The sequence below is a fragment of the Anomaloglossus baeobatrachus genome, chromosome 10 (assembly GCF_048569485.1).
Source record: "Anomaloglossus baeobatrachus isolate aAnoBae1 chromosome 10, aAnoBae1.hap1, whole genome shotgun sequence".
In the NCBI taxonomy this organism is placed as follows: domain Eukaryota; kingdom Metazoa; phylum Chordata; class Amphibia; order Anura; family Aromobatidae; genus Anomaloglossus; species Anomaloglossus baeobatrachus.
This window is the reverse complement of record NC_134362.1, coordinates 35,245,927-35,273,015: the sequence shown is the minus strand read 5'-3', so window position 1 is coordinate 35,273,015 and position 27,089 is coordinate 35,245,927. Positions and strand designations below refer to the sequence as shown.

At 49.3% G+C, this 27,089-nt stretch overlaps 1 protein-coding gene across 1 annotated transcript in view; it reads left to right on the top strand.

The window, feature by feature from the left end:
* Positions 1–27,089, top strand: part of LOC142254501 (capping protein, Arp2/3 and myosin-I linker protein 3-like) — a 116,373-nt gene that overhangs the window by 64,222 nt on the left and 25,062 nt on the right. The window contains exons 17-21 of the mRNA XM_075325590.1: positions 2,020–2,089; positions 2,814–2,895; positions 9,231–9,327; positions 10,640–10,697; positions 12,081–12,253. Of these exons, the coding sequence (XP_075181705.1) occupies positions 2,020–2,089; positions 2,814–2,895; positions 9,231–9,327; positions 10,640–10,697; positions 12,081–12,253 (480 nt within the window). The remainder of the gene's footprint in view (positions 1–2,019; positions 2,090–2,813; positions 2,896–9,230; positions 9,328–10,639; positions 10,698–12,080; positions 12,254–27,089) is intronic.

Genomic DNA, 27,089 nt, shown 5'->3' with positions numbered 1-27,089 from the left:
TTTTTCAGAAGCGTCTAGCACGACTTTCTCAGGTGCGCACGTTCCTGCAGGGGGTTTGTCATATCGTCCCTCCGTACAGGCGGCCGTTAGATCCGTGGGATCTAAACAAGGTCCTTGTTGCTCTCCAGAAGCCGCCCTTCGAGCCTCTGAGGGATGTGTCACTTTCTCGACTCTCACAGAAAGTGGCCTTTCTGGTAGCGGTCACGTCTCTTCGGAGAGTGTCTGAACTAGCAGCGCTGTCATCCAAAGCTCCTTTTTTCTGGTGTTCCACCAGGACAAGGTAGTGCTGCGCCCTATTCAGGAGTTTCTCCCTAAGGTGGTATCCTCTTTTCATCTTAATCAGGATATCTCCTTGCCTTCCTTTTATCCGCATGCAGTTCATCGGTATGAAAAGGATTTACATTTGTTGGATCTGGTGAGAGCACTCAGAATCTACATTTCCCGCACGGCGCCCCTGCGCCGCTCGGATGCACTCTTTGTCCTTGTCGCTGGTAAGCGCAAAGGGTCGCAGGCTTCCAAAGCCACCTTGGCTCGATGGATCAAAGAACCAATTCTTGAAGCCTACCGTTCTGCTGGGCTTCCGGTTCCATCAGGGCTGAAGGCCCATTCTACCAGAGCCGTGGGTGCGTCCTGGGCATTACGACACCAGGCTACGGCTCAACAGGTGTGCCAGGCAGCTACCTGGTCGAGTCTGCACACTTTCACCAAACATTATCAGGTGCATACCTATGCTTCGGCGGACGCCAGCCTAGGTAGAAGAGTCCTGCAGGTGGCAGTTGCCTCCCCGTAGGGGAGGGCTGTCTTTGCAGCTCTAACATGAGGTATTTCTTTACCCACCCAGGGACAGCTTTTGGACGTCCCAATCGTCTGGGTCTCCCAATGGAGCGCCGAAGAAGAAGGGAATTTTGTTACTTACCGTAAATTCCTTTTCTTCTAGCTCCTATTGGGAGACCCAGCACCCGCCCTGTTGTCCTTCGGGATTTTTGGTTGTTTTCGGGTACACATGTTGTTCATGTTGAATGGTTTTCAGTTCTCCGATGTTACTTCGGAGTGAATTTGTTTAAACCAGTTATTGGCTTTCCTCCTTCTTGCTTTAGCACTAAAACTGATCAGCCCGTGATCCCACGGGGGGTGTATAGCCAGAAGGGGAGGGGCCTTACACTTTTTAGTGTAATGCTTTGTGTGGCCTCCGGAGGCAGTACTATACACCCAATCGTCTGGGTCTCCCAATAGGAGCTAGAAGAAAAGGAATTTACGGTAAGTAACAAAATTCCCTTCTTTGCGATCGTTAGCGGTCGCTCGTAGGTGTCACACGCAACGACGTCGCTAACGAGGCCGGATGTGCGTCACGAATTCCGTGACCCCAGCGATATCTCGTTAGTGATATCATTGCGTGTAAAGCGGCCTTTAGACTAACCAGGATTTTTGATGCTCTGCGGCTGCATAGTACCAAATTGTTACAGTGTCATAACTTAAAACTCGTGGGCCCCAATACAAAATTTCCAACAAGATCCTCAGCTTTGACAGATCTTTAATAGTATTAGTCTTCCCATATTGGCCAAAGGGACATTTTTGGGCTCCAAGTCCTGGGTGCGACTGGAATCCCTGCACTTATTATAGATACTCAATGCGCACACTGTCAGGATTCCCCAATATTTGCAGTGCAATAGAGCCAGTCTGTGAATGCAAATCTACCATTTCCATAGTTGGGGTCATATGCTGACTTGTATGCAAATCACAATTCTGTGTAACCACTCACTTGCACTGCGAATATTGGTAAATCCTAACAGCATGTGCACATTGCATACTGTCATGATTCCATAATCTATAGTTACCTAGGGTGATTGTGTAAATGTGTCCACAGTCCTGAACACCACTTTAATACCTTCCCCTGTGCCCTTACCCTTTATAGCTCATCCTCTTTTGGCTCTTCACAGTCGGTATATAATGCTGCCTGTCAAGGATTGTTTCTTTGAGAATTTGATTATATTATCAACATTCTGCTCCTTTGTAATGCAGAGCAATGTTCCAAGGCTTGGCAAGTAATGAGAAAATATCTGATCTTCACATGGACCTGAGTAACTGTGAGGTATGTTTATTACTTGGCCGGGGCTACACGGGACACTAGTGTGATCCTCGCAGGACACGCAGCTCACGCTGGCAGCACAGCAGGAGTCGAGTGTCATGTGAGTGTCCCTGCGACTGAGGTCCAACTGTGCGAGCGGACCTCAGCTGCAGGGGGCTGGCCGGCTCAGAGGAGGGGCGGGCGAGCGCTGAGGAGGGGCGGGCCAGCGCTGTGGTGAGAAGGGAGGGATTTATCTCCCTCTCTCCTCCGTAGTCGGCTATTGCGATTCCCGCCCTGCACTCGTGGTACACCGGTGTACCGTGAGTGCAGTGTGATTTTTCTCTTACAGTCATCCCTCACTATAGGATGGTTCACTTATTGTGGCTTCACTGTATTGCGGGTTTTTAAAGAACAATTTACGGTGCCAGGGTGTGACAGTGGTGGTGGAGCGAGATCACAGGAGGCAGGGGTGGTGGTGGAATAGGGCGATGCTGTGGGCGGTGCCGTGGGTGTCCCGGATGCTCGCTGCGGGCGCTTTGAGGCAGGAACATCCAGAAGCTGTTGGCGTTGCGGGTTCAAAGAAACAGCATCTGTAGTCGGTGCAGGCGCAGCTTGACCTACCGGCTCAATGACAAGCCGAGATCTCATCTGCGCATGCGCCACCTCCGGGCGCAATTTTCCTTAAGTCCACTGCTGGGACATTATCTGGCTGAATGCAATTTTTTTTGTTTTGTTTGTTTTTTCTAAGCTCCGCTCATCGGGTGCACAAGTGATACAGGACATGATCTTTGATGTCACGTCTGTGAGTTCGCTGGATATATCTGCTAATGGTATGTAGCATATAAGTAGGTACAATAACAATTGATGTAATTAATACTATAATAGTTATGTTTTTTAACAAAATATGTTTTTAGATAATTTTGTAGTCTGGTTATATAGAAAAAATATTTTTTCTTTATCGTTCCTATGGGAGACCCAGACCATGGGTGTATAGCTACTGCCCCCGGAGGACACACAAAGTTACTACACTCAAAACGTGTAGCTCCTCCCTCCTAGCATATACACCCCCTGCTAGCCAGTCCTAGCCAGTTCAATGCTTTGTGTTTCAGGAGGATCACACACACATGCATCTCTGATTTTGATTTTTGATTTTTCCTTCTGGATCAAAGATTTGGAAGAAAAGCGGGTCCAGCTGGACTCCCGGCATGTCCCTTCTCACCCCACTGTGTCGGCGGTGCTGTTAAGGTTGATTTTCCAAGGCTGGAGCCTTCTCATGCCGCGCTCCTTCACCATCCCATGCTGGGGCTCTGGCTTGAAGTGGGAGCCAACACGGTTCTCACTGCTTTGCAGGAGACCGGTCTCCATCCGCAGCCCTTTTGCAGGATCCTGCTGGACGGAGCTATCACCCCCCAGGAACCTGGCAACCTGCGTCTCACAAGCTAAGTATATGAGACGTTATTACCACAGAAAGTGGTCTTTCCAGGGGTCCTTTATGTTTATTATTGGGGGAGTGTGTTTTTATGTTTGGTGTTAACGTTTCCGGCCGGTTCTCCAGTTTTCACTGGAGAACCGCGCCGATGGTGCCTGCACGCCGGCCGCATGTTTTACTCTTGGCCCCGGCTTCGCCTGAGGCCTAGTTTCGGTTTCCCACTGTCTCTGCATGTCAGTCAGGCAGAGGGACAGTGTGGCTCCGCCCAGCGGCTGTGCAGCACAAGGGAAGGGACACTCCTCACTGAGGAAGGATTCCCTCCCCTGGCTACCTCATTTGCCGCTCTCAGAGTAGGCCCCGCCCCTTCTCCTCGCTCCGGTCGCCATTTTCTCAGCGTTCTCTGTGCCTGCATAGGCACAGAGATTCCACGCTGTGACAGGTGGGGGCCTGGGCTGAGGGATAGAGGGCACAGACATGTCTGTTTACACGATCTGCAGCCACGACCTCCGGTTTGTGCAGCTGCTTATTTTATCCGTTTATATTGCTGGGGGCCATTCTAGACAGAGCCCCCACCTCTGCAGCATGTCTCACAGAGCGAGGCTGCAGGCTGTTTTTATTATCCACTGCAGGTAGTCTCATACGGCTGTACCGAGCTCATAACCACTGTGGCCCCTCAGCTTGGAGGCTCATTAATGGTCCCTCCAGCTGCTCCGGTTTCAGTGGCTGACCCCTGGGGGAATCCTATTTCCAGGGGTCGGCTGTCCCGGCATCTGCTGAGCATGCAGCCCCCTTCTCAGGGCGTTTTCTGCTTCAGCTCGCTCAGCAAAGCTCACAAGGGACTCTCCTTCTGGGCTCAGACCCCGTCCTCCTGACAGGGAGACGCAGGGTCCCCTGTCCTCCCCGTCTCGCAGCTCCGATTACGAGCTGACTCACTGGACGAGGAGGATGTCTCTACCAGGGGCTCGGACGCTACTTTATGTACATTGATCCGTCCGTAGGTGACGCAGATGCGAATGATTGGATTGCGTCCATTATACTTGTACTGGACCTCCATCCGCCTGTATCAGGGGAGTATTCCCCGCTGGCAGAAAGGCATCAGTATACCTTTAACAGGACGAGGAGTGTGTTCCTTAACCACTCCAGTTTTCAGCCCGCTGCGTCCAAGCCCACAGCCTGTCCTGCAGACCCCACAGCGGGGTTCTGCTGCCTGTTTCCCCCTCCCATCAGAGGTGGTCAAGGAGTGTACTCATTCGCCAAGGGTGGCCACTCCGGTGTCTAGACTTTCAGCCCGGATAGTTGTATCAGTGGCTGACGGCACCTCTATAAGGATCCCACGGTACATTAATTTTGTACTGGACCTCAATCCGCCGGAGTTACCTTACCTAGGAGAACACAACGTGTGTTCCTTAACCACTCCAGTTTTCAGGCCCCTATGACCAAGCCCAGGGTCCGCTCTGACAGTCGCTTCCCATGAAGCGTGATTCTGAGGACTGTGTTTCCCCTGTCCACCAATGGTGGTCAAGACGTGGGCTCATTCACATCAGGTGGCTCAGCCCGGACCGTTATGTCAGTGGCTGATGGCTCCTCACTTAAGGTTTTGCGGTCCGCCCGGTTGTCCTTTTGGCCAAGTCGGTATGGGGGCGGCAGGAGCTTCGTTCTCCTCAGCTTTACATCAGTGCGGTTTTTTTGTACCTTCTCTGCTTCTCTGGAGGAGATGCATTCCCTCACAGGGACTCTATGCCCAAAACGGTTGCCTGAACTTCCAGACTTCAGTCTTTTCATCCTATGCCAGGTCTGCCATGCTGGACACCGCACGGCGGTGGTCTTGGCTACTTTCCTCGCTATCCGCAGGCTCCTGTGGCTTCGGAAATGGAAGGCAGATGCCTCTATAGAGGTTCCTTGCTGGGCTCCCCTTTGGTGGGACCAGTTTCTTCGGAACCAACTGGATGAAATTAAGGAAGCTCTTGGCGGGGAGTGTTCTTCCTTGCCACAAACCTAAACCAGGGAACCTGTCCAGGGCAGGAATCAGTTGAGGTTTCGGTGGTTTCCGTTCCTCCATCTGATCGTCCTCTAGCTCGGCCTAGGTTCATAGAACCAAATGGCTCGAAGCTGCGTCTTCAGAAGACCGCAGGAGATGCTGCCACTGAGTCAGCTTCCTCCGAGCTATCTAGCCACGCCAACAACCTCCTTGGTCGGTGGCAGGCTCTCTCCACTTGGCGACGTATGGTTCTAACACTTCTCCGTTCAGTGGGGGCGGGATTATATCTCCCATGGCTACAGGATGGAATTCTGTCCACCCGCCAAACAGATTTTTTCTGTCAACTCCTCCCGGCTCCAAGGCCGCCGCCTTCTCACAGGCCGTGGCATTTCTTGCAAGCCAATGGAGTAATTGTACCGGTTCCCGACTGGGAACGGTTCTGAGATTTTTGCTTAAATCTATTCCTAGTCCCCGAAGAGGGCGGTGCCTTCCGACCTGGATCTTTAGCTTTTCAAGCATAGTCAGGTGTGGCGTTTTCACATGGAGTCTCGGTCTTGTTCCGTGTGTTTTTCACCGGATCAATCAAGAACCCAAGGAGATTCCCTAGCAGCCATCGGCATCAGAGATGCCTATCTGCAGGGGTCAATCGCAGTTTCACACCAGCGTTGACTACGTTTTGACAATCGGAGTGTTCCAATTCGTGGCTCTTCCCTTGGGGTTAGCCACGGCCCCTCGAGTATTCTCATTGGGGCAGCTGTGATTAGGGTCCTGCACCCCTAGGGATTGGCAGTGATCTTTTGCCCTGGACGGCCTTCTTGTCGGGGCTTCATCCAGTGCTGACTCTTAGCAGAGTGCTTCGCTCACTCTCGCCACTCTAACCTATTCGGGTGGCTTGTCTTTCTGCCCAAGTCCACTCTGACTTCGAACCAGAGGTTCTCAGGGACGCAATTCGAGACTCTGTCGGCACTTGTGAAGCTGCTCTTAGTCGATCAGTAGTCCCTCCGCTGGCGGTCGACGTCGTTCTATCAGACACCATATACAGGTGCTGGTCAGACGGTGGCGTCAATGGAAGCGATTCCTTGCCCAGTTTCTCCTGCGTCCTCTGAGACTGGATGTTTTCCGCTGTACAAGCGAACTCCCTCCTCCCACGGGGTGGTGGCTTCGCCACTGACCAGAGGCTCGTTTCAGTGGTGGCTTCGGCCACTCTGTCTCAGGGGCGCTCCTTCCTGGCCCCGTCCCGGGTGATCCTCACCAGGATGCTAGTCTATCCGCCCTGGGAGCAGTATATCTCCACCGTGGAGCGCAGGGCGCTTGGACTCTGTCCGAATCAGCCCTCTGGATCAATGTGCTGGAAATCAGAGCTGTATTTCTAGCTCTCTAAGCCTTCACCATCTGTTGGCGGCTAGGCACATTCGAGTCCAGTCGGACAACGTGACAGCGTTTTCCTACATCAGCTTCCAGGGCGGGACACTCAGCCACCTGGCAATCTTGGCGGCTCAACATTCTTCAGTGGACAAGGGACTCCTAGTCCACCGTATCCGCAGCCCACATCCTAGATGTGAAAACTGCGAGGCAGACTATTTCAGCTGTCCAACCGTGGTCCACAATCCTCAGGTTTTGCGGTAGACACACTGGTTCATGTTTGATCCCAGCTTCGTCTCTTTACGTATTTCACCCTCTACCTCTTGTCCAGAGTCCTGCGCAAGATCAGTAAAGGGGGCCGTCGGGTCATTCTCATACTCCAGACTGACCCAGGCAGGCTTGGTACTCTGACCTGCTCCTTCTGTCCGTTGGGTTGCCATGGCATCTTCCGGACCGTCCAGACCTTTTCTCAAAAGGTCCGTTTTTTCCGTCAGAATTCTGGATTCTCAGATTGACGGCGTAGCTCTTGAGTCCTGGATCTTGGCGACTTCTGGTATCCTTCCTGAAGTCATCTCCGCTATGACTCGAGCTCCAAAGTGTCCTTTGACCTTTTTGGCCTTGCCGACCCTCCTGTCCCTTCCACAGTCCGGTCTACAGCTAGGACTATCCCTCATTAAGGGACAGGTCTCGGCTCTGTCAGTATGTGACAGCGGCGTATCGTCCGGCTGGCTCCGGTGCGCTCCTTTAAGGGCGCATCTCACATCATTCCGCCTTTCCGGCGGCCTATGGAGCCCTGGGACCTTAATCCGGTCCTCCCGGTTCCCGGAAACCCCCCTTTACGCCTCTTGGGGAGGTTTCTTTGTTTCATCTTTCACAGAAAGTAGTCTTTCTAGTGGCTATAATTTCCCGCCAGAGAGTTCTGGCTGCACTCTCTCGGAGTCACCCCCTTTTTTGGTCTTTTGCATCAAGACAAGGTGGTCTCCGTCCGACTCCGGACTTTTTTCCCTAAGGTGCTTACTGCTTCCACCTTATCCGGGGCAATTTTCCTGCCTTCCTTTTGTCCGGCTCCTGTTCATCGCTTGAGGAAGCGTTGCATATCCTGGATCTGGTGCGGGCGCTCCGGATATATGTGTCTCGCACCGCCGTTATTAGGCGGTGCACCTCTCTCTGGTGCTGACTGCTAGTCAGCGTAGCGGTCTCTCGGCATCTAAGCCGACCCTGGTTCGTTGGCTTAGGTCGGCCATTTCCGAGACCTACAAGTGTACTCAAGTGCCTTCCCCGCCGGGGATCAGAGCACATTTGATCAGACCTGTCGGCGCCTTTTTGGGCTTTCAGGCACCAGGCTACGGCTCAGTAGGTCTGTCAGACTGCAGCTCGAATTAGTCTGCATACTTTTTCGAAGCACTACCCAAGGCATGCTCATGCTTTGGCAGACGCGGGCTTGGGCAGACGCATCTTTCCGGCGTCTGTCGCCCATTTGTGAAGTTAGGTTTTGCCTGCTTCTCAGTTGTCTGTTTATTCCCACCCATGGACTGCTTTTGAACGTCCCATGGTCTGGGTCTCCCATAAGGAACGATAAAGAAAAAGAGAATTATGTTACTTACCGTAAATTCTTTTTCTTATAGTTCCGTCATGGGAGACCCAGCACCCTCCCTATTGCCTGTTGGCAGGTTTCTTGTTCCGTGTGTCTTCACCGGCTGTTATTGTTGTAGACAGAGGTTCCGGTATTTGTATTTGTTTTTCCTGAGGCAGCACACATCGCTACGTGTGACACCCTGGGAACGAGGAACAACACCGTACCTGTGTCCTTCGGCAACGAGGTGGGCGTGTCGTTAATGCGGCTGGTCTTCGCCCCTCTGCTTCTAATGGCGGGCCGCTGTGTGTCGTTGCTGTGATGGCGCACGAACCTGCCCCTTAAAAAACAGGTTGCTCGCCGCCCACAGTGACGTCGGTAGGAAGGTAAGTCCATTTTACGCGTCCTAGTGATATTGTGCGCCACGGGCAGCGATTTGTCCGTGACGCACAAGCGACGGGGGGCGGGTGCTTTCACGAGCGACATCGCTAGCGATGTTGCTGCGTGTAATCAGCCTTTAGGAGCTGAGATACTCCAGAGTAATATTGACTCCAGAAGCCCACTGTTCAGCTACATACAAATATTACAGTATCCTCATTCGCAAATTGATACATACTGCTATATAATAATAAAGTAGGTTGTTTGTTGGTTGAATGAAGATGATATTTTCGTCTGTACATAGTGTTTGAAACATATTAGGCTAAATACTGTTAACGTAGGGAAATAAATAGCTTAATCCTGCATAGGGGCCCACAAGGGAATTCTCCAGTATGCTGGTGGGCCAGTCCAAACCTTTTAGTAATTCTTTTATTTGACCCTGTAGATTTTAACTCTGAAATGGTAACACTGATCTTATCAGTTGGAAGAAGTAAATCCATAAAACATTTGTCTCTGGGCAAAAACTTCAATTCAAAGTTTAAGTGAGTATTATACATTTGTGTATTTAATAAGGCAATTCTGTTCTATGGTTGTCAAAGAACATCTGAGCTATGAGAACTGTGACATTTCTACTTCCAATATAAGGACATCACATTGTTCCGGATATTTTTTGTTGTTGGTGGGGTCAGGTATTGTGGAGCATGCTCAGTACCACACCAAACCTCCCGCAAAATTGTATATTCCCTTTACTGACTCTTAAAGGGAGTCTGTCACCCTCCAAATGCTAACTAATGTACAAGACGCTTATTGCAAATATATTTTACCTTCTTTAATATACTTTCATATCATCGGATTATAACCAGATGAGTTTTGATTTATCATAGAAGTGTCTGCTAATTAAAGGCTATGCACACATTTGCTTACAATTTTTTACATCTGAATTGCAAAGTTAAGCAATTATATATATATATATATATATATATATATAGTTTTCATTAAAAATATTCTAATGTCTTGCTGCTGTAGATTGCTTGCAGTGATCTATTCTGTATGGCTTTCATTGCTGGAGATAGAAACAGGGAGGGTGAAAACAGAGCTCTTAAGTGTGGACAGGGGAAAAAGCATGTGCAGTCTCAGGGAGGGCAGAAAAAATAGGCATAATAATAATAATAATATTTATTCACTTATATAGCCCCATTAATTCTACAGCGCTTTACAGACATCATCACTGTCCCCATTGGGGCTCACAATCTACATTTCCTATCATTATGTCTTTGGAGTGTGGGAGGACCGGAGACCTCGGAGGAAACCCACACAAACAAGGGGAGAACATACAAACACATTGCCGATGTAGTCTATATAAGTTATAAGGCTATAAAAAAAGAAGGAAAGTGGACAAGGAGGAAATAAATGCTAGATAGAAGCTGTGCTTACATGTAAGGTAAAGAAAGCTGCAACACCCTGAATATACAAAGAGCTGACATCCAGCCTGTATTACTGGGAGGGACACTCCCACAAAAGAAAATCTGAAACTTGGATCAGGCTGCACACAGCATATCAGGGGGATAAGAAGGAATGAAGGGAGGAAGAATAGTTCATGAAAGGTATATCATTGCATTCCTCCAGGTATCTTTATGTAAATGTATTTTGCCATATTCCCCACCTCTACATCAAGTCACATTTTATTTTTCATATATTTCATTAATTTAATATATTATTTTTACCCATTGCTAACCATATCTGTAGAATACTAATCGTATATGTGCTATAGATTAGATTTTGTTACTTTGGGGTTTTTTCAGTTTTTTGTTTTTTTTTAAGAAGTGTTGTTAATACTTTTTTTTTCTATTTTAGCACGTCCGTCACCGATATACTTCACCGAATTGTTCAACTGCTGCAAGATGATGACTGTGTAGGTATTTAATAAGCTGAACAGCCATATAAAAACGCTAGAAAACTTATATTGATTTTTTTTGCATTGATTGTTAAATGGCAAGTGCCTGCAGATGTGAAGTCCTGGATTGTTATACCGATGGCCTTATCCTTAGGATATCTGATCGGCGGGGTGCGACACTCGGCATCCCTGTTGATTGTTTGTTCCCGGTGGTGGCCAGATGCGCTCATTTGCGGAGCGGAAGTGCACTGCACTGTCTAGTGCATAGTGGTCACAGCTGGTACTGCACATGTGCCCAATAGGGGGTGGATGGACACTACCTGGCCACCACCACTATATACAGTACTTGATGGTGCCGTGTGCAACTGAGCATATCCAGCCGCCCCCGCTACCAGGAACAGCAGATCACTGGGGCTCCCAGGTGTTCCCCACCAATCAGATAATGACCTATCCTTAGGATAAGGCCATCAATATAAAAGTCCCAGACAACCCCTTTGGGTTTAAAACAATGAACGCCCCAATATTTACCCTCCGTAAGTCCAGCGCCACTTTTCCCCTGCAGTTCCGACCTCTGTTTACTGCCTGCAGGAGTGATGTCACGACTACAGCCTACATCACCGCTGCAGCCAATCACTGTGCCCAGCGGCTGGTGCTGTCTACACTCCATTTTTTTATAGTTATTTTTCATATCTTCCCTAATATCGAAGGGGAAAAATTGGACACTTTTGTCAGCTATGGAAAGCAGATTCCATAGTCAAGGACCCCACTGCCATTTTTCCATTGTGATTTTAATTTTGTGCAGAAACTCTATGATTAAAAGCCAATGTATGTAAAGCGCTGGGGAATTAATAGTGCTATATAAATGAATAAATATTATTATTATTATTATTATTATTATTATTATTATTATTATTATTAAAAGTTCACCTAAAGTGGATGTGATTTCCTAAAAACTCACACCCTTTATGCCTATAAAGTTGATTGTTTTGTTTTTTTTTCCATGTTTTTTTCACTAAAGGCTTCCATGGGAGCAGGACAAAAATGCATAAAAAACACAATCTCAATATTTCACCCAAAGGTGCTTCAATATTTTGTGTGTATTATGTTGTCTATTGTGTTACATTTTTTTTTAATATTTTGCATATCATCTAAAGTTTTATATATATATATATATATATATATATATATACATATATATATATATAATACATAAATACCGTATAATATATTTATATAAATTATATTTATATATATATATATATATATATATATATATATATATATATATATATGTTATGTATATATATATATATATATATATATATATATATATATATATATATATATATATATGTATATATAATTTTCTTTTTAATTTCACATTATTTTATTTCCTTTTAGACAATTAATTCTCTGTCTCTGGCTGATTCAAGATTAAAGTCAGGAATCCATGTTATCCTGCAGGCCCTGAGGAACAGCAACAACCTCACCAGGCTGGATATCAGTGGAAATTCAATGGGAGACGCTGGAGCTAAACTATTGGCAAAAGCATTACATATTAATAGAAAAATCAGGTGCGTGACCGATTTATCATAAGTACGGTAACCGTCACTGACTAATTATGATATAATTTCTTTTGTCATCAATCATATCACATTAGATTTAATCCTTTTCGTCTTTCATTTTTTTCCCTCCCCATCTTCCAAGAACCTTAGTAAAAATGTTCAATCTTTGTGCAGTAACAATGACTTTACTTGTATTCTGCAGATCATTACAATCATGGTGATACCAACTTTTATAAAGTTGTTTTTTATTATGTCTTACTGCTTTAAATAATAATAACAATAATATTTATTTCTTCGGCGCTCCATTGGGAGACCCAGACGATTGGGTGTATAGCTACTGCCTCCGGAGGCCACACAAAGTATTACACTAAAAAGTGTAAGGCCCCTCCCCTTCTGCCTATACACCCCCCGTGGGATCACGGGCTGCTCAGTTTTCAAGCTTTGTGCGAAGGAGGTCAGACATCCACGCATAGCTCCACTGTTTTAGTCAGCAGCAGCTGCTGACTATGTCGGATGGAAGAAAAGAGGGCCCATACTAGGGCCCCCAGCATGCTCCCTTCTCACCCCACTCTTGTCGGCGGTGTTTGTTAAGGTTGAGGTACCCATTGCGGGTACGGAGGCTGGAGCCCACATGCTGCTTTCCTTCCCCATCCCCCTGAGGGCTCTGGTGAAGTGGGATCTTACCGGCCTCCAGGCTCTGAGGCCGGGCTCCATCCACAGACCCGGAGATCCTGCTGGAATGGAGCGGAGTATCGTCAGGGACAGGCCCTGCAACGTTAAGGTACTCTGTGTCCCCGTACAGTCTATGCACAGACACACTCCAGCGTTGCTGGGTGTGTTAGTGCGCCGGGGACAGTAGCGCTGCGCGCTTGGGCTTTACTCACTGCAGCTTAGCTGAGTGAGTTTATGTGTCGGGAACTACCGCGCCAGCCGCTGCTGGAGCTGCGGCGCGGCTGAGACTTGTGGTGCGCCGGGGACTTTCGCGCTGCCGTGCTTTTACGACGGCAGCGCTTATAAATCTAGTCCCCGGCTTTTGCGGCCTAGTTACGTTTCGTTCCCGCCCCCAACCCTGCCAGTCAGGGAAGGGGCGAGACGCTGTACAATGATCAGCGCCGAGGGCTGGAGTCTTATTTACATACTCCAGCCCTCTCACTGGGCACAGGGGGACGCCAGTTTCCCGCTCTTGTCTGGGGCACGCCCACGGCCCGCCCCTCTTCACAGGACGCCGGCAGCCATTCCTGCAGGCAATCTAAGCTGGAGAACGGACACAGGCTCTGGGAGACCCAGCAAAGGGATTCTGGCGACCACTTACCCGCTTATGCGGGCGGTAAGCAGCACCTTGGTGCTGACCCCACTATTGCCACAGTGTTTTTTTGTGTACTTTATCCTTGTACTTATATTTGCAAGACCATACACAGACACACGCCAGCATTGCTGGGCGTGTTAGTGCGCCGAGGACAACAGCGCTGCGCGCTTGGACTATACTCACTGCAGCTTAGCTGAGTGAGTTTATCTGTGGGAAACTGCCGCGCTGGAGGCTGCGGCGCGGCTGAGACTTGTGGCTGTACGGTCGCTTCTTGGCGATATACCCCTAGATAGCTCTGAGGAGACAACAGCATGTCGTCAGCATAGAGCAAGGGGGCCAAGGCACAGGCTTTCAATGCTGTCTGTACCGCACGTGAGGCTGTTTTACCGGCAGGTTCCACTAACCCCTAATGGGTAGAGTCTCTGCTAGTGGTGGCCCAGAGAGGGCCACCTGTGAAACTGTCCAGAGGACAGAGTTTGCAGTTTTTTTGCTGATAAAATGTCTTGGACTATGAACAAAATTCTAGCAACTTTGCAGTCCAGGGCGGTGACTCAGACCATGGGCATTGTTGAATCAAGGCTCCCCGGTCTCCCTCAGTTGGAACTAATCCGTGCTCCAAGGGGGTCCCATACATCCCAGACTGAAGGCTCTGACACGGACGACAGTCCCAGACAGCCTAAGCGAGCTCGCTGGGAGAGACCCTCGACTTCACACACTGGTCAGGGTCTCAGCGAGAGGATTCTCTGTATGATGAGGTAGCTGATCAGGTTTCTGATCCTGAGACCGCTTTCATTCTGGATGCTCCTAATGGGACGCCATGGTGAATGATCTCATAGCGCCCATCAATACACTGGTGGATATTTCTCCCTCAGCCCCTCCAGTGGAGGAGGCAGCTTCAGCAGGAGAAATTCCATTTCAGGTATCCCAAGCGTAAATTCAGTACTTTTTGGGCCTCTCTGACTCAGAGGAGCAGTCCAGAAACACTACGCTTATCCAGACAAGCTTTTCTCCGCCGCGCCATCCTCCATAGTTGCAGTGGAAGATGGGACTTCACTTAAAGATGCCATTGACAGACAGATGGACCTCTGGTTGAAATCTGTCTGTGAAGCTATCGGCGTGTCGTTTGCTCCGGCATTCGCAGCCGTATGGGCACTCCAAGCTATTTCAGCTGGTCTTGCGCAGATAGACACTGTCACACGTACATCTGTGCCGCAGGTGGCGTCCTTAACCTCGCATGCATTGCGACTTACGCTATTCATGCTGTCCTGGACTCTACGAGCCGTACGCCGGTGGCGTACGCCAACTCCGTGGTTTTGCGCAGACCCTTGGGGTTAAGGGAATGGAAGGCAGCTCCTGCTTCCAAAAAGGGCTTAACCAGTTTGCCATTATCTGGTGACAGACTGTTGGCTGAGCGATTGGATGAAATCATTAAACAGGCCAAGGGTAAGGATTCTTCCTTACACCAGCCCAGATCAAACAAAACCCAAGGAAGGACAGTCGACGTTTCGGTCCTTTCCAGGCTCGGGCTGGTCCCAATTTTCCTAGTCCAAAAGGACTCAAAAGGCTCAGAGGGGCTCAGACTCCTGGCGGGCTCAATCACGCCCAAAGAAGGCAGCCGGAGGAACCGCTACCAAGGCGGTTTCCTCATGACTTTCAGCCCTCTCTCTCCGCATCCGCGGTCGGTGGCAGACTCTCCCGCTTTGGCGGCATTTAGCTGCCACAGGTCAAAGACCGGTGGGTGAGAGACATTTTGTCTCACGTGTACAGGATAGAGTTTTGTTCTCGTCCTCCGGCTCGATTCTTCAGAACTTCCCCACCTCTCGACCGAGCCGATGCTCTTCTGCAGGCAGAAGGAGTGATAATCCCTGTTCCTCTTCAGGAACAAGGTCACGGTTTTTACTCCAATCTGGTTGTGGTGCCAAAAAAGGACGGCTCTTCCGTTCCGTTCTAGACCTAAAACTGCTCAAAAAGCAGTGTAAACCAGGCGGTTCCGGATGGAATCCCTCCGCTCCGTCATTGCCTCAAGGTCTCAAGGAGATTTCCTAGCATCAAGAGACATCTTCAGTTCGTAGACCTGCCCTTAGGTCTGGCGACAGCCCCACGGGTTTTCACCAAGGTCATGGCAGCAGTGGTAGCAGTCCTGCACTCTCAGGGTCACTCTGTGATCCCTTACTTGGACGATCTACTTGTCAAGGCACCCTCTCAAGAGGCATGCCAACGCAGCCTGAACGTTGCGCTGGAGACTCTCCAGAGTTTCGGGTGGATCATCAACTTTTCAAAGTTAAATCTGACACCGACCCAATCACTGACATATCTTGGCATAGAGTTTTATACTCTCTCAGCGATAGTGAAGCTTCCGCTGGACAACCAGCGTTCACTACAGACGGGGGTGCAGTCTCTCCTTCAAGGCCAGTCACACCCCTTAAGACGCCTCATGCACTTCCTAGCGAAGATGGTAGCAGCAATGGAGGCAGTCCCTTTCGCGCAGTTTCATCTGCGTCCACTTCAATGGGACATTCTCCGCCAAAGCGATGGGAAGTCGACGTCCCTAGACAGGAACGTCTCCCTTTCTCAGACGGTCAAGGACTCTCTTCAGTGGTGACTTCTTCCCACCTCATTGTCAAAAGGAAGGTCCTTCCTACCCCCATCCTGGACGGTGGTCACGACAGACGTGAGTCTGTCAGGGTGGAGAATAGTCTTTCTCCACCACAGGGCTCAGGGTACGTGGACTCAGCAGGAGTCCACCCTTCAGATCAATGTTCTGGAAATCTAAGCAGTGTATCTTGCCCTGCAAGCCTTCCAGCAGTGGCTGGAATGCAAGCAGATCCGAGTTCAGTCGGACAACTCCACAGCGGTAGCATACATCAACCACCAAGGCAGAATACGCAGTCGGCAAGCCTCCCAAGAAGTCCGGCGGACTCTGATGTGGGTGGAAGACAGAGCATCCACCATATCCGCAGTTCACATCCCGGGCGTAGAAAACTGGGAAGCAGTCTTCCTCAGTCGCCAGGGTATGGACGCAGGGGAATGGTCTCTGCACCCGGACGTGTTTCAGGAAATCTGGGGCCTTCGGGGGAGGCCGGACGTCGACCTAATGGCGTCTAGGCACAACACCAAGGTCACGAGTTTCATGGTGTGGTCTTACGATCAACGAGCTCTGGCAGCAGGCGCCTTAGTTCAGGATGGGTCGCAGTTCCAGCTACCCTATGTGTTTCCCCCTCTGGCACTGTTGCCCAGAGTGCTACGCAAGATCAGCTCCGATTGCCGCCGCGCCATCCTCGTCGCCCCAGACTGGCAGAGGAGGTCGTGGTACCCGGATCTGTGGCATCTCACGGTCGGCCAGCCGTGGGCACTACCAGACCGGCCAAACTTACTGTCCCAAGGGCCGTTTTCCATCTGAATCCTACGGCCCTGAACCTGACTGGGTGGCCATTGAGTCCTGGATCCTAGCGTCTTCAGGATTATCTCATGACGTCATTGCCACCATGTGACGGGCTAGGAAGCCGACGTCTGCCAAGATCTACCACTGGACGTGGAAGATATTCTTACCTTAGGGCTCTGCTCAGGGAGTGTCTCCCTGGCCATTTGCATTGCCTACTTTTCTTTCCTTCCTGCAATCTGGTTGGGAAACAGGTTTGTTGCTCGGCTCCCTTAAAGGACAAGTTCCAGCGCTGTCTGTATTCTTTCAGAAGCGCCTAGCACGACTTCCTCAGGTACGCACGTTCCTGCAGGGGGTTTGTCACATTGTCCCTCCGTACTGAGGCCGTTAGACCCATGGGATCTGAACAGGGTACTAATTGCTCTCCAGAAGCCGCCCTTCGAGCCTCTGAGGGATGTTTCACTTTCTCGACTTTCACAGAAAGTGGCCTTTCTGGTAGCGGTCACGTCTCTTCGGAGAGTGTCCGAGCTAGCAGCGCGGTCATCCAAAGCTCCCTTCCTGGTGTTTCACCAAGACAAGGTAGTGCTGCGCCCGATTCCGGAGTTTCTCCCTAAGGTGGTATCCCCTTTTCATCACAATCAGGATATCTCCTTACCTTCCTTTTGTCCTTATCCATTTCATCGATATGAAATGGATTTGCATTGTTGGATCTGGTGAAGAGCACTCAGAATCTACATTTCCCGCACGGCGCCCCTGCGCCGATCGGATGCACTCTTTGTCCTTGTCACTGGTCAGCGCAAGGGGTCGCAGGCTGCCAAATCCACCCTGGCTCGATGGATCAAGGAACCAATCCTTGAAGCCTACCGTTCTGCTGGGCTTCCGGTTCCATCAGGGCTGAAGGCCCATTCTACCAGAGCCGTGGGTGCGTCCTGGGCATTACGGCACCAGGCTACGGCTCAGCAGGTGTGCCAGGCGGCTACCTGGGCGAGTCTGCACACCTTCACCAAGCGTTATCAGGTGCATGCCTACGCTTAGGCGGATGCCAGCCTAAGTAGAAGAGTCCTGCAGGCGGCGGTTGCCTCCATGTAGGGAAGGGCTGTTTTTACAGTCCAAACTTGAGGTATTAATTTACCCACCCAGGGACTGCTTTTGGACGTCCCAATCGTCTGGGTCTCCCAATGGAGCGCCGAAGAAGAAGGGAATTTTGTTACTTACCGTAAATTCCTTTTCTTCTAGCTCCAATTGGGAGACCCAGCACCCGCCCCTGTTTCCTTCGGGATTTTTGGTTTGTTCGGGTACACATGTTGTTCATGTTGAATGGTTTCAGTTCTCCGATGTTCCTTCGGATTGAATTTGTTTAACCAGTTATTGGCTTTCCTCCTTCTTGCTTTTGCACTAAAACTGAGCAGCCCGTGATCCCACGGGGGGTGTATAGGCAGAAGGGGAGGGGCCTTACACTTTTTAGTGTAATACTTTGTGTGGCCTCCGGAGGCAGTGCTATACACCCAATCGTCTGGGTCTCCCAATTGGAGCTAGAAGAAAAGGAATTTACGGTAAGTAACAAAATTCCCTTCTTTTTTAATACAGTACTTTTATTATTATTATTATTACTAATTAATAATAATAATACTAATAATAATATCATCATCATAGTAGTAGTAAATAAAAAATAATAACAAAAAAATAGAGTACTGCTTTAAAAAAACAAATAATAATAACCATCATAGTAGTAGTAAATAAAAAAATAACCATAATAATAATAATAATAATAATAATAATATTACTATAACTATTTAACACCTAAAAGCTTGTTTTGTATCGCCCTATTCTGAAATGTTTTTTTATTTTTCCTTTGGTTCTGTTGTATAAGGGCTTTTTTTTTGTCAGGGCAAGCTGTTATTTATTTTATTTATTTATTTATTTATTTATTTTAATGATTGGTTACCATTTTGGGGTGCATAAGACTGATGACTTTTATGTGATTTTCTTTGTCGCTCCATTGGGAGACCCAGACAATTGGGTGTATAGCTATTGCCTCTGGAGGCCACACAAAGTATTACACTTAAAAGTGTAAGGCCCCTCCCCTTCTGGCTATACACCCCCAGTGGGATCACTGGCTCACCAGTTTTGTGCTTTGTGCGAAGGAGGCAACACATCCACGCATAGCTCCACTTTTTAGTCAGCAGCAGCTGCTGACTATGTCGGATGGAAGAAAAGAGGACACATATAGTGTCCCCAGCATGCTCCCTTCTCACCCCACTGTATGTCGGAGGTGTTTGTAAGGTTGAGGTACCCATTGCGGGTACGGCGGCAGGAGCCCACATGCTGATTCCTTCCCCATCCCTTTTTACAGGGCTCTGGGTGAAGTGGGATTTACCGGTCTCCAGGCACTGAGACCGTGCTCCATCTACAGCCCCTGGAGAAGATGCTGGATGGAGCGGAGTACATCAGGGACATGGCCCTGCTTCCTCAAGGTACTCTGTGTCCCCGTGCATTTGGCGCTCACACCGCAGCATGCTGGGTGTTGTAGTGCGCCGGGGGACATCAGCGCTGCGGCGCCTGTGCCATGGCCTCATTCAGCTTTGCTGAAGCAGGCTCACTTATGGGAATTGGTCGCGCCGGCCGCTGGGACTGCGGCGCGGCTGGCACTTGTAGTGCGCCGGGGACTTCAGCGCGGCCTGCGCTTTTACGGCGGCCGCGCTGATAACTAGAGTCCCCGGCTTTTGCGGCCTGCTTCCGTTCGTTCCCGCCCCCAGACCTGCCAGTCAGGAGAGGGGCGGGACGCTGGCCACTTCCAGGAATCGGTCGCGCCGGCCGCTGGCAGCGGCGCGGCTGGCACTTGTGGTGCGCCGGGGACTTCAGCGCGGCCCGCGCTTTTACGGCGGCCGCGCTGATAACTAGAGTCCCCGGCTTTTGCGGCCTGCTTCCGTTCGTTCCCGCCCCCAGACCTGCCAGTCAGGAGAGGGGCGGGACGCTGGCCACTTCTATGAATCGGTCGCGCCGGCCGCTGGAACTGCGGCGCGGCTGGCACTTGTGGTGCGCCGGGGACTTCAGCGCGGCCCGCGCTTTTACGGCGGCCGCGCTGTTAACTCGAGTCCCCGGCTTCTGGGCCTAGTCTCCCTTCGTTACCGCCCACAGCCCTGACAGTCAGGGTAGGGGCGTGACGCTGCATAGAGCAGAGCTGAGAGCTGGAGTATGTTTTGCATACTCCACCCCTCTCACTGTGTGCACTGTGAATCCGGATTCCCGCACTTTCTCAGGCACGCCCACGGCTTCCTTCTCTACAAGGACGCCGGCAGCCATTAGTGTCAGTTTCTGTACGATACAGAGACAAGTGTGGAAGACCCTGGCATTCTGATAGTCACACAATCGCTGTAACAGGCGTTAAGCAGCACCTGTGGTGCTAACCCCACTAGTGCAGAAGTGCACTTATAGATATGCTTGTACTATATACATTGCACTGTTTGGTCGCACGTTGTATATACCCTCCTGGATTATGCGGAGGAGTTATCAGCATATTCTCTGTGTAAAACAAAGGTGCAGAACCACATGTTTTTCTATACAGCTGGTACAGCATGTACGGCTATACGGCCGGCAGGTACATAGACTCCCATTGTATGCACTAATGGCCAGGGGATGAGGACGGTGTCTGCAGTATTTACTGACAGTTTTTCTGAGACTATGGCTATGATACTAGAAGCCTAGCAGTCCGGACATGTCTCTCACAATATGGGCACTGTTGAATCATTGATCCATGGCCCCCCTCAGTGTGAATAACTAACAGCTCCGGGAATGTCACACGCATCCCAGAGTCACGGCTCTGCACGGACGTCAGTCCCAGACAGCCTAAGTGGGCTCGCTATGAGCGGCCTCGGTTTCATCAGGGTCCTAACAGAAGGACTCGCTGTGTAATGAGGCGGAAGTAGCGGCTCAGGATTCTGATCCTGAGACCGCTCTCAATCTGGATACACCTGATTGTGACGCCATAGTAAATAATCTTATAGCGTCCATCTATAGAATGTGGGTTATTTCTCACAGCTCCTCCAGTGGAGGAGTCAGCTTCACGTATTTTTCTGGACCACTCTGCCTTCAGAGAGGCAGTCCAGGAACACCACGCTTATCCAGATATGCGCTTCTCCAAACGGCTTAGGATACACGTTATCCCTGTCCCCTGACTTGGTCAAGGACTGGACCCAATGTCCCGAGCGGCATCCTCCAATCTCCAGGCTTGTAGCTAGATCCATAGTTGCAGTGGGAGATGGAACTGCAAACTCAAAGATGCCACTGACAGACAGATGGATCTCTGGTCGAAAGCCATCTATGAGGCTGTCGGCGCACCGTTGGCTCCGGCATTCTCTCCCTTGGGGCACTCCAAGCTATTTCAGCTTGTCTTACACAGATTGACACGGTTACACGTACATCTGTGCCGCAGGTGGCATCCTTAACCTCTCAAATGTCTGCATTTGTTTCTTACGCGATTCAGGTTGTCCTGGACTCTGCGAACCGTGCGGCGGTAGCCTCCGCTACTCCGTGTTTTTAAGCAGAGCCTGGTCTGCTCGTTAAGTGAATGGCAGGCAGATTCTGCTTCCAAAAAAGGTTGCCTAACCAGTTGCCTTTTTCTGCTGACCGACTGTTTGGTGAGCGTTGGAGTAACCATCAAACAGTCCAGGGGTAAGGATTCATCCTTTCCTCAGCCCGGACACAACAAACCCCAACAGAGCAAGAGGCAGTCGGGGTTTTCGGCCTTTTCGAGGCTCGGGCAGGTCCCATTTTTCCTCGTCCAATGTGGACTCAAAAGGATCAGAGGAGCTAAGATTCTTAGCGGGCTCAGTCTCGCCCAAAAAAGCGACAGTCTGAAAACCCGCTTCCAAGGCGGCTTCCTCATGACTTGCGGCCTCGGTCGGTAGCAGGCTCTCCCGCCTTGGCGATATTTAGCTGCCATAGGTCAATGACCATTGAGTGTGAGACATTCTGTCTCACGGGTACAGGATAGAGCTCACTTCTCGTCCTCCAACTCGATTCTTCAGAATTTCTCCACCTCCCGGCCGGGCCGCTGCTCTTCTGCAAACAGGGTGCACTCTATAGGCAGAAAGAGTGATGACCCCCGTTCCTCTTCAGGAACAAGGTCACGGTTTTTACCCCAAATTCTTTGCGGTACCTATAACAACGGGCCGTTCCGTCCCGTTCTGGATCTAAAAATGCTCAGCAAGCTCGTGGACACCAGGCGGTTCCGGATGGAATCCCTCCGCCATGTCATCGCCTCAAGGTCCCAAGGATATTTCCTAGCATCATTAGGCATCAAGGATGCTTATCCACACGTGCCGATTGATCCAGAGCACTAGCGTTTCTACGCTTCGTTATAGGAGACGAACACCCTCTGTTCGTAGCTCTACCTTCCGGCTAGCGACAGTCCAACTGGTCTTCGCCAAGGTCAGGGCAGCAGTAGTCACAGTCCTGCACTCTCAGGGTCACTCTGTGGTCCCGTATTTAGACGATCTACTTGTCAAGGCACTCTCTTAGGAAACATGCCAACACTGCCCGAACGTTGCGCTGGAGACTCTCTAGAGTTTTGGGTGGATCATCAACTTTTTAAAGTCAGATCCGACCCCGACCCTATCGATAACATATCTAGGCATAGAGTTTCTTACTCTCTCAGCGATAGTGAAGCTGCCGCTAGACAAACAGCATTCACTACGGGCTGCAAGCTCTTCTTTAAGAACCAGTCGCACACATTGAGACGCCTCATGCACTTCCTACGTAAGATGGTAGCAATGGAGGCAGTTCCTTTCGCGCAGTTTTACTGCGTCCACTACAATGGGACATTCTCCGCCAATGGGACGAGGAGTCGACGTCCCTCAACAGGGTCGTCGTTCTTTCTCAGGCGGCCAAGGAATCTCTACGGTGGTGGCTTCTTCTCACCTCTTGGTCAAAAAGAAGGTCCTTCCTATCCCCGTCCTGGGCGATAGTTACGACAGACGCGAGTCTATCAGGGTGGGGAGCAGTTTTTCTCCACTACAGCGCTCAGGGTACGTGGACTCAGCAAGAGTCCACTCTTCAGATCAATGTTCTTGAACACAGAGCAGTGTATCTTGCCCTACAATCCTTCCAACAGCGGCTGGAAAGCAAGCATATCCGACTTCAGTCGGACAGCTCCACAGCGGTGGCATACATCAACCACCAAGGAAGAACGCGCAACCGGCAAGCCTTCCAGGAAGTCCGGCAGGTTCTGATGTGGGTGGAAGACACGGCATCCACCATATCCACAATTCACATCCCAAGTGTGGAAACTAGGAAGCTGACTTCCTAAGTCGCTGAGGTGTGGCCGAAAGAGTATGGTCTCCTCACCCGGACGGGTTTCAGGAGATCTGGCGCCGCTGACAGAGGCCGGACGTCGATCTAATGGCGTCACGGCACAACAACAATGTGCCAGCTTCATGGCACGGTTTCACAATCATCGAGCTCTGGCGGCAAACGCCTTAGTTCAGCATTGGTCGCAGTTCCAGCTACCTTAGGTGCCACCTCTGGCATTGTTGCCCAGAGTACTGCGCTAGATCAAGACCGACTGCGGCCGCGCCATCCTCGTCGCTACAAATTGGCCGAGGATGTTGTGGTACTCGGTTCTGTGGTGCCTCACGGTAGGCTAACCGGGGGCACTACCAGACCAATCAGACTGGCTGTCTCAAGGGCCATTCTTCCATTTGAATTCTACGGCCCTCAACCGGATGGTGTGGCATTGAGTCCTGGAACCTAGTGTCGTCAGGATTACCTCAGGACGTGGTTGCCACCATGAGACAGGCTAGCATACCAACGTCCGCCAAGATTGACCACAGGACGTGGAAGATGTTCTTATCTCGGTGCTCGGCGCAGGGTGTTTCTCCCTGGCCGGTTGCATCGTCTATGTTTCCTTCCTTCCTGCAATCTAGGTAGGAAAATGGGTTGTCGCTCAGTTCCCTTTAGGGACAAGTCTCAGCGCTATCTGTATTTTTTCAGAAACGACGACTTCCTCAGGTACGCACGTTCCTACGGGGAGTTTGTCTTCTCAGCACTCCGTACAAGCGGCCGTTAGAGCCCTGAGATCTGAACAAGGTTCTAATTGCTCTCCAGATGCCGCCTTTCGAGCCTTTGAAGGATGTCTCCCTTCCCGTTTTTCACGGGAAGTGGCCTTCTAGTAACGGTCTCGTCTCTTAGGGGAGTTTTCCGAGCTAGCAACGCTCTCATACAAACTCCCTTCCTGGTCCTTCACCAGGACAGGGTAGTTCTGCGTCCGGTTCCGGAATTTCTCCCTAAGGTGGTATCCCATTTTCATATCAATCAGGATATCACCTCACCTTCTTTGTGTCCTCGTCCAGTCCATCAATTTCAGAAAGATTTGCATCTGTTGGTTCTGGTGAGAGCACTCAGGTTCTACTTCCCGCATGGCGCTCCTGCGCCACCCGGATGCACTCTTTGTCCTTGTCGCTGGTCGGCGTAAACAGTCGCAAGCTTCCAGATCCACCCTTGCTCGGGGGCTCGAGGAACCAATTCTTGAAACCTACAGTTCTACTGGGCTTCTGGTTCTCTCAAGGCCGAAGGCCCATTCTACCAGAGCCGTGGGTGCATCCTGGGCATTACGGCACCAGGCTACGGCTCAGCAGGTGTGTCAGGCACCCACCTGGTCGAGTCTACTTACTTTTACCAAGCATTATCAGATGCATACCTACGCTTCGGCAGTCGCCAGCCTAGGTAGATAAGTCATTCAGGCGGCGGTTGGCCACCTGTAGGAGAGGGCCGTTTGACGGCCCTATCATGAGGTATTCTTTTACCCACCCAGGGATTGCTTTTGGACATCCCAATTGTCTGGGTCTCCCAATGGAGCGACAAAGAAGAAGGGAATTTTGTTTACTTACCGTAAATTCCTTTTCTTCTAGCTCCAATTGGGAGACCCAGCACCCGCCCTGTTTTCTCGGGGTTTTTCTGTTTTTTCGGGTACACATGTTGTTCATGTGGTATGGTTCAGTTCTCCGATGTTTCCTCGGATTGAATTGGTCTTTAAACCAGTTATTGGCTTTCCTCCTTCTTGCTTTGGCACTAAAACTGGTGAGCCAGTGATCCCACTGGGGGTGTATAGCCAGAAGGGGAGGGGCCTTACACTTTTAAGTGTAATACTTTGTGTGGCCTCCAGAGGCAATAGCTATACACCCAATTGTCTGGGTCTCCCAATTGGAGCTAGAAGAAAAGGAATTTACGGTAAGTAAACAAAATTCCCTTCTTTTTTTTTCTCTTTTTTATGAGAGGCAAAGTGACTGAAAAATTGCAATTATTGTTTATTAATATTACTATTTAAGGGGCTCACCCTGCAAGATACAGAGCCCAATTAATTAAGAATGGCATTTTGTATGTCAGTCTTAATGATGGGCGTGCAGATGTAAAATGCGTTTAATTTGTTTAGAAATGCAAGAAACTGTCACGACAACTTTGGGATAGCGGGGAACGGGGGACCCAAAATGTCCCTCAAGTTAGGGGGCCCAATGCTATCCCTATTCTCATTCTCAGGGATACTCCTGATAGTGGAGAGGCCTCAGTCTTCTTCCTGGCCCTGCTCCTGACCAGTCGTGATCTAATTCCCCCCTCCCCCAGGGAGCGCCAGGACAGGACAGGACTGTGTTGAAAACCACAGAAAAAAACAGAAAAAGGGAAAAAGCAAAACTCTTTCACACAGCAAGCACACATACACAGGGTAAGACAATAAGAGGTTCAGGAGGAAAACAAGAGCAAGAAGGAAGCTACAAAACAACAGGGGTAAACTCCACAAACACTCCAAGCAATAAGCACAATATTCACCAGGGACACCACACCTCACACATCAACAATGAATAAACTATAGCTGGCATGGGTAGAAGGATACCACCAAAATAAATAGGAAGGAAGCAGATGTAATAGGTCTCCACACAACATGTGATTAAAGGAGGACTCAGACTAGCAGAGATTAACTCTTGCTATCCTGTCTATGAATCGGCACACAGCAGGTCGACACACGAGTCTGCCTGTGTTGATCCCAGATACCAGAGAAATCATTGGGCGGAGTGTCAGCATCTGTAATCTGGACAGAATGCAATGCCACCACTAAAGTGTTTGCAAAATTCCATGTGACAGAAACTTAATGAATTTGGTGCATCTACAGCCGGCATCCTACATATACGTAGTGCGTTCCGTTCCATACATACATATATATACATGGCAAATGTCAGATAGGGGTTAAAGTGATTTGTCTAAATTCTGTCCGGAGGGCGTCCTGTTCATTTGCCTAATTCCTATGAATTTAATGCTTCTACATCTTGTTGGATAACAGGTTACTAACCCATAACTATATATATATATATATATATATATATATATACTAATTAAATACTGTGTGTGTATATATATATATTAAATACTGTGTGTGTGTGTATATATATATATATATATATATATAATATGTGTATGTGTGTGTATGTGTATCTATATATATAGATATATATATAGATATATATATATATTAAATACTGTGTGTGTGTGTGTATATATATATATATATATATATATATAAATAAAATACTGTATAATATAAAATTCTCCTTTTGTCGCTTCTTATACATCTGTATTCCGCTTAATAAGAAATCACTTAGTGCTGGCTTTTTGTTTTTCTTCATTGAATTGGTCGGTGGCTGACCCCCACCTTGCTATGCACCCCAATTTGGGATGTATTCCACCTATCTAGATTTTGGCGATTGGTAACTGTTCACATTCAGTCAGCAGGCCTTGTCCACAGGCTATTTACTTCATGCAGCATTTGCTTGGACCTGTCCCGCCCACAGCCATGACTCAGTCATGGGTACGGGATTGAAATAGACCAGGTGAGTGCTGCTAAAAGCAGTTCTACTATTCATATGTGAGGCCGTATGGCACATTTTATAAAAATATTTTAGTGTTAGGACTGCCCAAATGAGATTTGCCGTGATGTGGCGAGGCAGCTCAAGAAATTGCAATTTTTTGCCAAAAATCTCAAAATTTTTATAATAAGTACAGTTTGGAATTTTAGTGCTGAAGTGCACATTTAGTGCGGGCTTTTTGTTTTTCTTCATATATATATATATATATATATATATATATATATATATATATATATATATATATATATA